This window comes from Thamnophis elegans, chromosome 7 (assembly GCF_009769535.1).
Source record: "Thamnophis elegans isolate rThaEle1 chromosome 7, rThaEle1.pri, whole genome shotgun sequence".
Classification (NCBI taxonomy): domain Eukaryota; kingdom Metazoa; phylum Chordata; class Lepidosauria; order Squamata; family Colubridae; genus Thamnophis; species Thamnophis elegans.
The window spans coordinates 83,725,125-83,738,937 of record NC_045547.1 but is presented as its reverse complement, the minus strand read 5'-3'; the positions used below and the strand labels follow the sequence as shown (position 1 = coordinate 83,738,937).

General features: G+C 43.7%; 1 protein-coding gene across 1 annotated transcript in view; it reads right to left on the bottom strand.

The window, feature by feature from the left end:
* Positions 1 to 13,813, bottom strand: part of CAMK1D (calcium/calmodulin dependent protein kinase ID) — a 136,018-nt gene that overhangs the window by 36,004 nt on the left and 86,201 nt on the right. The window contains 1 exon segment of the mRNA XM_032222175.1: positions 821 to 895. Coding sequence (XP_032078066.1) covers positions 821 to 895 — 75 coding nt within the window.

Sequence of the window (13,813 nt, the reverse complement as noted above, 5' to 3'; positions counted from 1 at the left end):
CTTCCCTTCCACTCCGGTCCACTCCACTCTATTCGGAATTCTATTCTGCATTCTATCCCATCCCATTCTATCTTCTCTTCTTCTTCACTTCCCTCCCCTTCCATTTTCCTATTCTATTCTATTTTCTCTTCTCTTCTCAACTTCCCTCCCCTTCCCTTTTCCTATTCTATTCTATTCTATTCTGTTCTGTTCTGTTCTATATTATCTTCTCCACTTCCCTCCCTTTCCCTTCCATTTTCCTATTCTATTCTATTCTATTCTGTTCTATATTCTCTTGTCTTCTCTACTTCACTCCCCTTCCCTTTTCCTATTCTATTCTATTCTATTCTTTCTGTTCTGTTCTATATTCTCTTCTCCACTTCCCTCCCTTTCCCTTCCATTTTTCTATTCTATTCTATTCTATTCTATTCTATTCTATTCTGTTCTGTTCTGATCTATATTCTCTTCTCTTCTCCACTTCCCCCTTCCCTTTTCCTGTTCTATTCTATTCTATTCTATTCTTTCTGTTCTGTTCTATATTCTCTTCTCCACTTCCCTCCCTTTCCCTTCCATTTTTCTATTCTATTCTATTCTATTCTATTCTATTCTATTCTATTCTGCTCAATTCCACATTCTATTCTGTCCCGTCTTGACCATGTCCATATATTGGGTTTTACAGTGAAGATCGCAAAATGAATTCCACGAAAGATTATCTCAGAGCCAGGATGGTCTCCAGTGCTTTATAAGGATCTCAGCGCAGACATGCATTAGTATGTACACATTGCCAATTTGTATTTGTTTGTTTTTTTAAAAAAAGAGATGAATTCAAACTGATACTCACAATTGCATAACCAGATACAGATGGCTTGAGCTCTCATAAATGTCTTCCAGGGCCACAATGTTTTCATGCTTGATCCTAGGGAAAAGAGAGTAAAAGAAGGTTAAAAACTAAGCACCCAGGGACGGTACATTTGTATAACGGAGCCAGATGGGCGATCTGGAGCCAGCCGTACCCTCTCAGTCCTCAGAAGCTGGCAATGGCGAGCCTGAAATCTGGCCAAGAAACCTGCAAGGATTCGTCCACTAGGAGTCAATGCTGACTCAGAACGAGACTCAAGATAATGTTGTGGCCCGCCAGTGGCGATTGGAGCTGGCAGCAGATTCGGACAGTGAGGAGGTTGGGGAGGAACCTGGGCCAGTCCTGGAGTCTGGGGAAGGCTCTGGTGAGGGGTCTATGTCGGAGGCAGAGAGGGGGCCAGGGACGTATGCCAGTTATCAGCTGCCTTCGGAGTCAGACATCAGTGGGGCAGAGGAACAGCTGGAGCCTGTTCCCGATGTGTGCATGCGCAGAGCTGCCAGATGAAGGGAAGAGCTAAAGAACAGGGGTCGACTTGGGAGTAAGGCCACAGGTGGACGATGAATGGCCCCTCCCAGAGGGAATAAAAGAGGAGCGAAAGGGGAGTGGAGTTTGCAGGAGACAATTAGTTCGCTTAATTGGTTCGTGACTCCCCGAGACTCCTTGCCAAATTCTGCAGAGATCAGCCTGGCAGCTCTCCAAGCCAGAGAAGGTCTGTGACCGTAAATCCTCCCTTGAAAGACTTTGCTGGATGTCAATGAGCAAAATTCACAGGAAATAAATAAAAGGGTTTTTTGTCGGGACAAGGAGTTGGCTTCAGGCTCTTGGGAAGCCTCGGCCAGAACAGATGTCCATTTATCTATAGTATACAAAAACCCATTAACCTTTTTCTTGCAAGGTTAAGAGGCTCTTCTGGAAGATTAAACAGCAGGGGGCAGCATCCGATTAACCATGGTTAGGATCAAAGGTTAAGCAGTCTTCGGAGACTGAATTAGCAGGATGAGAAATCTCAATGTTCCAAAACAGACGGAGATGCCAAAAACATGGTATATAAGCTAACAGAAAGCTATTTTTTTGCATTTTGGGGAAGGGTCAAGGCCTGGAGGTGTTTCTGAGGTCAAGCTGACACTTGAAGAAGACTTTGAAAAGATGCTCTGTTGTGCAAGCATCTGCTTCTACCGATCCAAACAATCTAGGCAGATCCTTTTGGAACTCAACGCAAATTAAACGGGCTGGGAAGTGCACTGATAATTGGGCTCATAGATTCAAAATCAGCTCCAGTCTGAAAATTCATCCCAAAGGGCTGGCTTGAATACATTCTGGTACTCAACCATTTTGAAAACTGATCTGACAATTATAAGGCACTCAGCTGAAGAAACACAGAAATGTCTGTAGTAAATAAATATTATAGCAATAGCAGTTAGACTTATATACCGCTTCATAGGGCTTTCAGCCCTCTCTAAGCGGTTTACAGAGCCAGCATATTGCCCCCACAGTCTGGGTCCTCATTTCACCCACCTCGGAAGGATGGAAGGCTGAGTCAACCTTGAGCCGGTGAGATTTGAACCGCTGAACTTCAGATAGCAGTCAGCTGAAGTGGCCTGCAGTACTGCACCCTAACCACTGCGCCACCTCGGTTTTCTACGCACAGAAATTATATTCCAGAAATATTGTATGAGCTGTCTATTTGGACAGAATAATTTTACATTTCATTCTGTTATACCATTCCATACTACGTCTAACTATAGGCAGAGGTAACATTCAAGAGATAAAGGTTCCCTTCGCATATATGTGCTAGTCGTTCCTGACTCTAGGGGGCGGTGCTCATCCCCGTTTCAAAACCGAAGAGCCAGAGCAGTCCAAAGACGTCTCCGGGGTCATGTGGCCGGCATGTCTCAATGCCGAAGGCGCACGGAACACTGTTCCCTTCCCACCAAAGAATGTTTCCTATTTTTCTACTTGCATTTTTTACCTGCTTTCAAACTGCTAGGTTGGCAGAAGCTGGGACAAGTCACGGGAGCTCACTCCATTACGCGGCGCTAGGGATTCGAACTGCCGAACTGCCGACCTTTCTGATCAACAAGCTCAGCATTTTAGCCACTGAGCCACTGCATCCTAATACAGATAATCCTAGCATGTACAGTATGTGTGAGGGGAACCTTTACCTTTTATACTTTAAACACATTTCTTTAAAGTAGAAATTCGTTCCAAAACTGTTTCCGGAAGATATAAATTTATTATAAAAAAAGAGAAAAGTCTGTGCAAATATTTCTACAAAACTGACAATGTTCCCATACTTACAGATTTGCCTAACAGATGCTCTCGTTATGGTATCTTTCCCATTGTGTTCATTTCGGTACACGATTTCCTTAACATATCTAAAATATTCTTTTTCTAAAAAAGAAACCTAGTCCCAATCGTCTTTATTTGAGAGTAGCACTTGCTCTAAAATTCGAGCGGAACCGTTTTGGGGCTGGCGAAATTCAAATGTTTTTACTACCAGTTCTGTGGGCGTGGCTTGGTGGGCGTGGCAGGGGAAGGATACCGCGAAATCCCCTCCGCACTCGGGGGCCAGCCAGAGGTGGTATTTGGCGGTTCTCCAGACTACTCAAATTTTCCCCTACCGGTTCTCCAGAACCGGTCAGAACCGGCTGAATTTCATCCCTGCTTTACTCTCAAACCAAACCAGCGTATGTTCTTCTCGGTAGGAAAACACACTTATCCCTTCTCTTCCTTTCTGGGGTGAGCGGCAGTGGTGGATTTCGGATCCCGTCCTAACCGGTACGCTGCGACGGGGCCGGGAGTCCACCACGGGCATGCACACTGCGCACACATGCGCATCCACCACCCTGTGATGCTCCAGCCTCTTGCGGAGTGTCGCACAGGCGCCGTATGCTGCTCCCGTGTCCCCATATGGCCCGCTAGCTTAAAAATAGGTAAGAAACGAGGGCGGGGAGGGGGGCAATGGAAACACCGTTCTGGTACGGTGGCAGCTGCTCCCAGCTGCCACTGGTACATCCATAACAGGGTGTACCGCCAAGAACCCACCACTGGTGAGTGGTGCTACTCCTACGGTGGGGCAAAGGTCCTAAGCCAAAGAAATTGAAGGTTTAAGGGGGGAAATGAAAAGGCCTATTGTTAAATCTAGCATACTTTGAGACTGTTTGGTATTCTTCTTTAGAGCTTCCAATTATGGTTTCCTCTACAACACATTGAGAAGGCCGTTTCATCTACTTCCTTTTAGTGTTTCCCTTGTGCATCTCTCGGCTTTGACCTCTGAACTTTCTTAGTTTTAAATCTTCCTCTTGAGCCCTTGGCTTTTTCTTCTTGTAATCCTTCTGAAATTCAGCCCTCATTCCTTCTTTTCTACGCATACTGTACTTCTTCTATACTGTCCCTTACTTTGAATCTAATGCAAAATTCATTTATCATCACTTCTCTCTTTCCTTCCTTCCCTTCTCTTCCTTTTTTGCTTCCTTCCTTCCATCCATCCATCCATCCTTTCTTTCTTTTTTATTTCTTCCCTTCTATTCCCTTTTTCCTTCCTTCCCTTCCCTTCTTCCTTCCTTCCTTCCTTCCTTTTTTCTTTCTTCCCTTCTCTTCCCTTTTTCCTTCCTTCCCTTCCCTTTTTCTTTCCTTCCTTCCTCTTCCCTTTTCTTCTTTCTTCCTTCTTTCCTTCCTTCCCCTTTTCCTTCCTTCCCTTTTTCCTTCCTTCCCTTTTTCCTTCCTTCCTTCCTTTTTTCTTTCTTCCCTTCTCTTCCCTTTTTCCTTCCTTCCCTTCCCTTTTTCTTTCCTTCCTTCCTCTTCCCTTTTCTTCTTTCTTCCTTCTTTCCTTCCTTCCCCTTTTCCTTCCTTCCTTTTTTCCTTCCTTCCCTTTTTCCTTCCTTCCTTTCTTTTTCCTTCCCTCCCTTCTCTCCCCTTTTTCTTTCCTTCCTTCCTCCTTCCTTTCCTCTCCTCCCTCCCTCCTTCCCTTTCTTTTCCTTTCTCCATCCCTCCCTTCCCCTTTCTTTCTTTCTTTCTTTCTTTCCTTCCTTCCTTCCTTCCTTCCTTGTTTCTTTCTCACACATCCCAATCCAACTGCATTCAACTCGCTTTTATGTTTCTCTTCCACTCCTCCCATCCATCACAAATTCTTAGATATCCATTTTTATTTCCAACGAAAAGAATTGATTCCTCTGCAGTACACCGAACAACCATCCATTGCCTATCGAACCCTTTCCATTCAATGCTTCCTCTTGAAAATATCCACCAGATTCTAGGTTTTGTTTTTTGTTTTTAAATGGCCCGAAGGGAGCGGGTGAGTCATCCTGCCTCACACAGAAGGGCTGAAGGGCTGCGGAGAAAATTAAACGCTTCAAGGTAATCGACAAAAGTAGATAATTACTGCAAAAATAATTCATTGTTCCCAGTCAATCTAAGACAAGTTGAAATGAAGCCACTTCCTTTATGGAAAAGGGGGAAGAATGAGAAAGGGCAATTAGCATAAGATGCTAAAGAGAGTTTAGCGTTGCCAAAGCTGAAATTGTATTTTGCAACTTGGGTTGCAAAATAGTTTACTTTAGTTTGGTTAAAAGGAAGGTTTTGTTTGGTTAAAAGAAAAGGGTGACGTTGGAAATTATTAGACCGAGAAGGACATGATATGAGATTTGGGTGGCATCAGGGGTGAGATTCAGCCGGTTCGGGCAAATCAGTAGCTCCGATGATCAGCTGGGGAGTGAACCAGTTTGCTCCGACGAATAAGTGGGCATACCAAACTGCCCCTCCACCTTAATTACCTATATCCTTTTAGCTGATTCACGCAGCAAAATGGATCGCTGCACCTCAGCTGTGTTACTCCCCAGAAATCACGTGGAAGGTAAGTTTTATTAAAACTTTGCACATGTGTAGAGCATGCGAATCACGCAGTCACAGAACTGGTTGTTAAACTGGCAGGATCCCACCACTGGGTGGCATGCCTACCTATGGCATAAAGGTACAGGTTCCCCTCGCACATATGTGCTAGTTGTTCCTGACTCTAGGGGGCAGTGCTCATCTCCGTTTCAAAGCCGAAGAGCCAGCGTTGTCCGAAGACGTCTCCGTGGTCATGTGGCCAGCATGACTCAACACCGAAGGCGCACGGAATGCTGTTCCCTTCCCACCAAACGTGGTTCCTATTTTTCTACTCGCGTTTTATTTCTACGTCCTTTCGAACTGCTAGGTTGGCAGAAGCTGGGACACGTAACGGGAGCTCACTCCGTTATGCGGCGCTAGGGATTCGAACCACCGAACTGCTGACCTTTCTGATTGACAAGCTCGTGTCTTAGCTACTGAGCCATCGAACACTTACTATTCTGCTTTTTCTAGGAATCCAATTTATATTTTGACATGTCAGGCCAAATTTACCTTGGAATGGAAACGTATTTTAGTGTCTCACGATTTGTTTAAGGACGTGTTAAAAGGTAGCAATCCCAGTTATCATTTTAGCTGTAGTGCATTGGTCCCGTGTTCAAAACTGAAAAGAACTGAGATAGGAGTACTTGTGTCTGGTGGTTCCTGTTTTTCTACTTGCATTTTTTACGTGCTTTCAAACTGCTAGGTTGGCAGAAGCTGGGACAAGTAACGGGAGCTCCCTCTCTCCTTAGATCTAAGGAGAAATTTCCTGACAGTTAGAACAATTAATCAGTGGAACAATTTGCCTCCAGAAGTTATGAATGCTCCAACACTGGAAGTTTTCAAGATTGGACAACAATTTGTCTGAAGTGGTGTAGGATTTCCTGCCTAGGGGGTTGGACTAGAAGACCTCCAAGGTCCCTTCCAACTCTGTTATGCCGTTACCCTTCCTTCCTTCCTTCCTTCCTTCCTTCCTTCCTTCCTTCCTTTCTTCCTTCCTTCCTTCCTTCCTTCCTTCCTTCCTTCCTTCCTTCTCCATCACTGGAGGTTTTTAAGAAGAGATTGGGGAACCCCCTGTTTGAAATGATATAGAGTTTCCTGCCTGAGCAGGGGGTTGGACTAGAAGACCTCCAAGGCCCCTTCCATCTCTGTTACTCTGGAACTACGTTTGCAGATGTTACAGACAAAAGGTCCTCTATTTTATGTACAAGTGCCACAACGGAAATGAAAACAGAGGAAACATCTGTAGAATCTCTATGTCAGAAAGTTCTACCCAGCCGCTTGGTAATAGTTCCAAAGCCATTGCTAAGAAACACACCGTCCCACACAATTACATCGGTCAAAGGGCCAACGAATTATGTGACGGAGTAGAAAACATTTCTCTCTCCTGTCATCTTCTGGGGTGGGTGTGCCAGTCATTTCACTAAATGATTGGAGTGTGTTTTCCTAGGCAATAAATACACCATTGTTCCTGGGCTGCCCGTCCATAATGTTAAATTGGCATTAAATGATACCTGGATTTTTCTCAAAAAACAAACAAGCAGGCTTTCGTTACAGGGAGTGATTCGTTTGGCACGCAACACAATCTCTTCTGCAAAACTGCAAGAACCACACGAGGGACACGTGAACAGAGAAAGCCAAGATAAAAACGGATGAAGATAAATAATGATAATAACGAAGATAACATGAAAACCACCAACGGGAGGAATTGCGCCGCGTTGACTGGATATTCTTGAGTCCGTCACGGACCACCGATGCAAGTTACAGCGTGGACCTCGACCTACGACCACAAGTGACCCCAAACTTTCTGTTGCTGAGTGAGATCGTTGTCAAATTGGAGTTTTAACACCAGTGTTTCTCAACCTTGGTGACTTTAAGTCCTGTGGACTTTAACTCCCAGAATCCCCCAGCCAGCATAGCTGGCTGGGGAATTCTGGGAGTTAAAGTCCACAGGACTTAAAGTCACCAAGGTTGAGAAACACTGTTTAACACCATTTTACAACCTGTCTTGCCACAACTGTTAAGCGATTCACTGCAGATGTTAAGTTAGACACACGGTTGTTCAGTAAATCTGGCTTCCACACTGCTTGTCAGACGGTCGCAAAAGAGGATCACGTGGCCCCGGGACACGGCGACCGTCATAAATATGAGTCACTTGTTGGCAAGTGTCTGTATTTTGATCGCATGACCACGGGGATGCTACAATGATTGTAAATGTGAAAAACTGTCATAACTCAGTTTTTCAGTGCCTTTGTTACTAAATGAACTCTTGTAACTCGAAGAACTAACGTGTATTCGGTTCCTGGAAAAGCTGAAATGGCTAGCACTGCAACTATATCAGTGTTGATCTTCCCAGGGTTTCTTTTCCAATATTTTATTAAATTTTACAAATGAATAACTTGGCCACTGGCTCTCCAAGTTGCAAATCAGTTCATCGCCTTGAAAGGTTTGCTAACTCCCCTTCTTTATCTAAAAATTTCAGAAAGTTATGGAGGTGTATTTACTAGGTAATTAACAGGGGGAAGTGCATGTTTTTAATTAACTGTGATTAATTATGACAGGGATGTTCCATGTAATAAATCACACAGTTGATGCAATTTAATTAAAGAGCACCAGATGAGTTATACTTGAATATTTAAAAAAATCACATAGATAATCATCCTATGATTTGAAACATGATAGAGATTGTGTTGGTTTATCTATATATAAAAGGCAAAGGTTCCCCTCGCGCATATGTGCTAGTCATTCCCGACTCTAGGGGGCGGTGCTCATCTCCGTTTCCAAGCCGAAGAGCCAGCGCTGTCCGAAGACGTCTCCGTGGTCATGTGGCTGGCATGCCTCAATGCCAAAGGCACACGGAACGCTGTTCCCTTCCCACCAAAGGTGGTTCCTATTTTTCTACTTGCATTTTTTACATGCTTTCGAACTGCTAGGTTGGCAGAAGCTGGGACAAGTCACGGGAGCTCACTCCGTTACGCGGCGCTAGGGATTCAAACCGCCGAACTGCCAATTTTTCTCATCCACAAGCTCAGTGTCTTAGCCACTGATCCACCGCGTCCCTTATTAATCTATGCATAGACATAGAATAATATGAAAGATGAGAATATTTCACTGGAAAATAACTATAAATGCTCTTTATTAAATATTTCACATATCAACAGACATTATTTTTATTGCTTGTAGCTTATTTTTTTTTTTTTTTTGAAATTTAATCTTGCCCTTAGGAATCTCATCAGTTAAAAAGATCTGAGGTTTATTAATAATATGCACAGTGAAATGGTAAATGCTAGATCAATAAATGTACAAACATGTAAAATTATATATCTAATGCATTAAAGACTATTAGAATTTAAAATGCAGCTGAAAGTTTTAACTAAAAGCTGCATTACTGAATTAATGGCTAAAACACTGAATATTTTAAACTGAAAGGCGCTTTTGAATTTAGTATTCAAATATTCGTATTCGTCCATATTTCAAAAAAAAAATGATGATGATGAAGCAATAGCATTTCTTAATTCTGTAATTATCCTTCTCAGATCAATATCTTCCTTCTCACATAGTAACATGGTCAATTGTGTAAATCTTTACACTTTTCAGATGCTGAAGAAGACATTCCTTTTTTGATGGAAGGATAGAATTTATCAATTCAATAATGTTGTTACCAAATTATAAATCTAACGTGGTTTGAGGGATTCTTGAGTTCTGTACATTCATAGATTAAACGTAGATTTTATTTAGATATAAGCACACTGACCGTTGCACTGATATATTTTTTAGTGTCTTTCTAATTGAAATGTATCAAGAAGACAATTAAAATAATGCTTTGCACCATCTTAGGAAACATGGGCCCTTTCTGATGTTCCTTTTAGCCTGCTTAGATATTAGAATATAGAATAAAATAACAGAGTCGGAAGGGACCTTGGAGGTCTTCTAGTCCAAACACCTGCTTAAGCAGGGAACCCTACACCACTTCAGACAAATTGTTGTCCAATCTCTTCTTGAAAACATCCAGTGTTGGAGCATTCATAACTTCTGGAGGCAAGTTGTTCCACTGATTAATTGTTCTAACTGTCAGGAAATTTCTCCTTAGATCTAAGTTGCTTCTCTCCTTGATTAGTTTCCACCCATTGCTTCTTGTTCTACACTCAGGTGCCTTGGAGAATGGTTTGACTCCCTCTTCTTTGTGGCAACCCCTGAGATATTGGAAGACTGCCATCATGTCTCCCATGATCCTTCTTTTCATCAAACTAGACATACCCAGTTCCTGCAACCGTTCTTCCTATGTTTTAGCCTCCAGTCTCCTAATCCTCTTTGTTGCTCTTCTCTGCACTCTTTCCAGAGTCTCAACATCTTTTCTACATCGTGGCAACCAAAAATGAATGCTGTATTCCAAGTGTGGCCTTCCCAAGGCCTTATAAAGTGGTAGTAACACTTCACGTGATCTTGATTCTATCCCTCTGCTGATGCAGCCTAGAACTGTGTTGGCTGTTTTGGCAGCTGCAACACAATATTGCTGTATTCCAACTGTATTGTAATTTAATCAATAGAAAAGCAGATGTTGAAGAAATTCGCCACGATTTATGCTTGACAGCTGAGCATGTGGTAGAGCTAAGGAGCATGTGAACATAAATTTGTCAGCAAGCGTAGGCGAAAATGGATGACCTATTAGGGCATCTGGCTTCTAATCAGCATTTTTGGTGTTTTCTTGTGGTTCCCTAGATAAACAGAGAACAGATGGCATACGGAGAAGACGTCCTTCTCCGTATCAAAAGACACAAAGAAAATCACAAGATCTAGGCTAGTTTGCTATAAATGTCAATTAATGGTGTTTTGGCTACCAACGAGTACAGCGGTAACTCATTGTAACTCAAGGCTTTCATTAATGAGAAACAACAGATACAATGCTTCAGAAATGAAACTTCATCCTTACATAATTACTAGCTGGATACCCGTGCTCCGCTATGAAATTATGTGATCGGGTTATGCGATCAGAGCTGGCCCCATTTATTTTCTCCTCTCCCCTTCTCTCCCTCAGGCTTGCCCCACAGAGGCCTCTCCTATCTTATCCCCTCCTCTCCCTCAGTCTCACTCCTTAGCATCAGAGCATTTTTCAGGCGGGGAGGGGGAGTAGAATGTCTGAACTCCCAGCCCACAGACCGGATGAGTCACATGCTGGCCACACCCACACACCCAAGCGGCAGTTGGAACAGAGTTCTTTTCTGGTGGGGAGGGGGAGTAGAATGTCTAAACTCCCAGCCTGCAGACCGGATGAGTCACATGCTGGCCAAGCCCATGCCCAAGTGGCAGTTGGAACAGAGTTCTTTTCTGGTGGAGAGCGGGAGTACAATGTCTAAACTCCCAGCCCACAGGCCAGATGAGCCACACACTGGCCACGGCCAAGCATGGCAGTTGTTAGGAATTTTGTCCCATTTTATGACCTTTTTTCTATGGTGATTAAGTGAATCACTGGAGTGGTTGGTTGTTAAGCGAATCTGGTTTTCCCCAGTGACTTTGCTTACCAGAAACCGGATGGGAAGGTTACAAATAGTGGTCATGTGACCCTCCCTGGGACAGTGAAACTGTCATAAGTACATGCCAGTTGCCAAGCACTCAAACTTTGATCATGTGATCATGGGGATGCTGCAACTATGGTTGTAAGTATAAAAACCGGTCATAAGTTGCTTTTTTTCCCCGTTTTAACTTTGAATGGCACTAAATGAATGTTTGAGGAGTATCTGTATAACCCTTGCACTAATTCCTTATAATAGTCAAATTATTTCTCCCCTTATGAGATCTTATGAAGATTTGATTCTCTGTAGATGATAATGTAGAAAATACTGTCAGTGTATTAACAGCAAATCCCTCTCGGTGTTTATTCAGCTGCAGACCTATTTCAACCCTGCGTGTCATGAATATATTTGAGATTTAATACCCCAGATCTCCTTGCAAAAAAACTCGACAAAGCATGCTAGGAATGTCATTATTCTTCCCCTTCACAATTTGGATGTTTTACATTTAGGTGTTATATTTCTAACTGTATGCCAGTTAGTGTATGTTCAAAGTGACAATAAAACCTATTCTATTCTATTCTATTCCATTTTCTCTTCCCTTCTCTTCCCTTCTTTTATTCTGTTCTATTGTCTCTTCTCTTCCCTCTGTCTTCCTTTCCCTTCTTCTCTTCTCTTCCCTTCCCTCTGTCTTCTCTTCCCTTCCCATTCCTTCCCTTCCATTATTCTATTCTGTTATATTGTCTCTTCTCTTCCCTCTGTCTTTCCTTACCTTCTCTCTGTCTTTCATTAACTTCCCTTTCCTTGCCTTCTTCTCTTCTCTTCCCTTCCCTCTGTCTTCTCCACTACTCTTCTCTTCCTCCTTTTCTCTTCCCTCTGCCCTCTCTTCCCTTCCCTCTGTCTTCCATTATCTTCCCTTCTTCTCTTCCTTTCCATTCTGTTATGTCTCCTCTTCTCTCCACTTTTCACTATTCTTCTCTTCCCTTCCCTCTGCCATTATCTTCCCTTCTTCCATTCCCTTCCCTTCTTCTATTCTGTTATATTGTCTCTTCTCCTCTCCTCTTTTCCCTTCCCTTCTTCCCTTCCCTTCCCTCTCTCTCCCATTATCTTCCCTTCCCGTCTTCTGTTCCCACTCTCTTCCCTTCTATTCCAAAGCAAGCGTATTTAGCTAGGGCGAGGCCTCCATCGCAAATCTTTGGAAATAATTGGAAACTCTGGGATTCAAGGTGAATCAAACACAAGCTGGCACCTCCACCCTTAAGGACCTTTCTGAAAATCCAAGCCATAATTGACTAAAAGAAAACACCAAAATCTGCCAAGCGGCACTGCAGCTGCTTCAGGGCCAGGCAAAAAAACCTTCGCCCATCAAGCAAGCGAATCCTTGCAGGGATTTCGCAGGGCAAGGAGGCCGGTGTTAATTAAGCAGCGGCCTCTCGCCGGCCTCTCGCCTGCCCCTCCAGAGAGTCCCTCCGTGCCACGCTTTGCCTTCTGCCGGTTGGCAGGAGAGAAAATTCACTTGGTGCTGTTTGCCAAGAAGAGTCACAGGCAGGCTGCCCTGCACACGCCAACCCTCTTCGCGCGATGACGAAGTTAAGAGGGAGGCCCGCGTGCGGCGTGGAGGCCATCATCCAGCCAACGCTTCGGGGTCATCAGTCCGGAGGGTACGGATTTTAGGAAACCCCTCCGGGTCTCCAAATGGTGGCGTTGGGGACTCAGTCCCTCGTCTGCTTTCTGAGACAGGGAGATGATGGAAGAGGATATGTAACGCTCAGGATTGAACAGGGGAGGCTGGGCACTTTCTGAGCTTGGTGGTTTTCTTGCAGACGTTTCATGACCCAAAGTAACATCATCAGTGCTCTCTCTCTCTCTCTCTCTCTCTCTCTCTCTCTCTCTCTCTCTCTCTCTCTCTCTCTCTCTCTCCCTCTCCCTCCCTCCCTCCCTCCCTCCCTCCCTCCCTCCTTGTCTGTCTGTCTGTCTGTCTGTCAATCTCTCTCTCTCTCCCTCTCCGTCCATCCATCCACCCACCTATCATCTATCTATCTACCTATCTATCTATCTATCTATCTATCTATCTATCTATCTATCTATCTCTTTCCCAGTTCAAGGCAAAGTATGAATGTTCAGCCTGCCATGTATTGTTGTTCAAACATGCTTATCTTGTGCCTTCCAAGTCACTCCTAGCAACTGCCTGAACAAGCCCCTGCAGCTCTCTTGGCTACGTGTTCAGGAGTGGCTTGCCATTCTCTTCTTCCAAGGGGTTAAGAGGGTGACTGGCTCAAAGCCAACCAGCTAGCTTTATGTCTGACGTGGGACTAGAACTCATAAACCTCTGGATTCTAACTTTAACCGCTGCGTCGTAGGGATGCTGCAACCGCCGTAAGTGTGAAAAACAGCCATAAGTCCCGTTTTTCAGCCCCGTTGCAACTTTGGTGACTAAATGAACTGCTGTAAGTTAACTGTATTCCTAGTGTATCTCTTTCGACAACATTTTATGATTTATTTATTTTTTGCAAAGGAAGATGCCAAGCAAAGGATTTGGGATAGTTTTTGTTTCTGAAAAAAAAAATTTCTTTTTCTTTTAATACTAACATTTCATCATTTA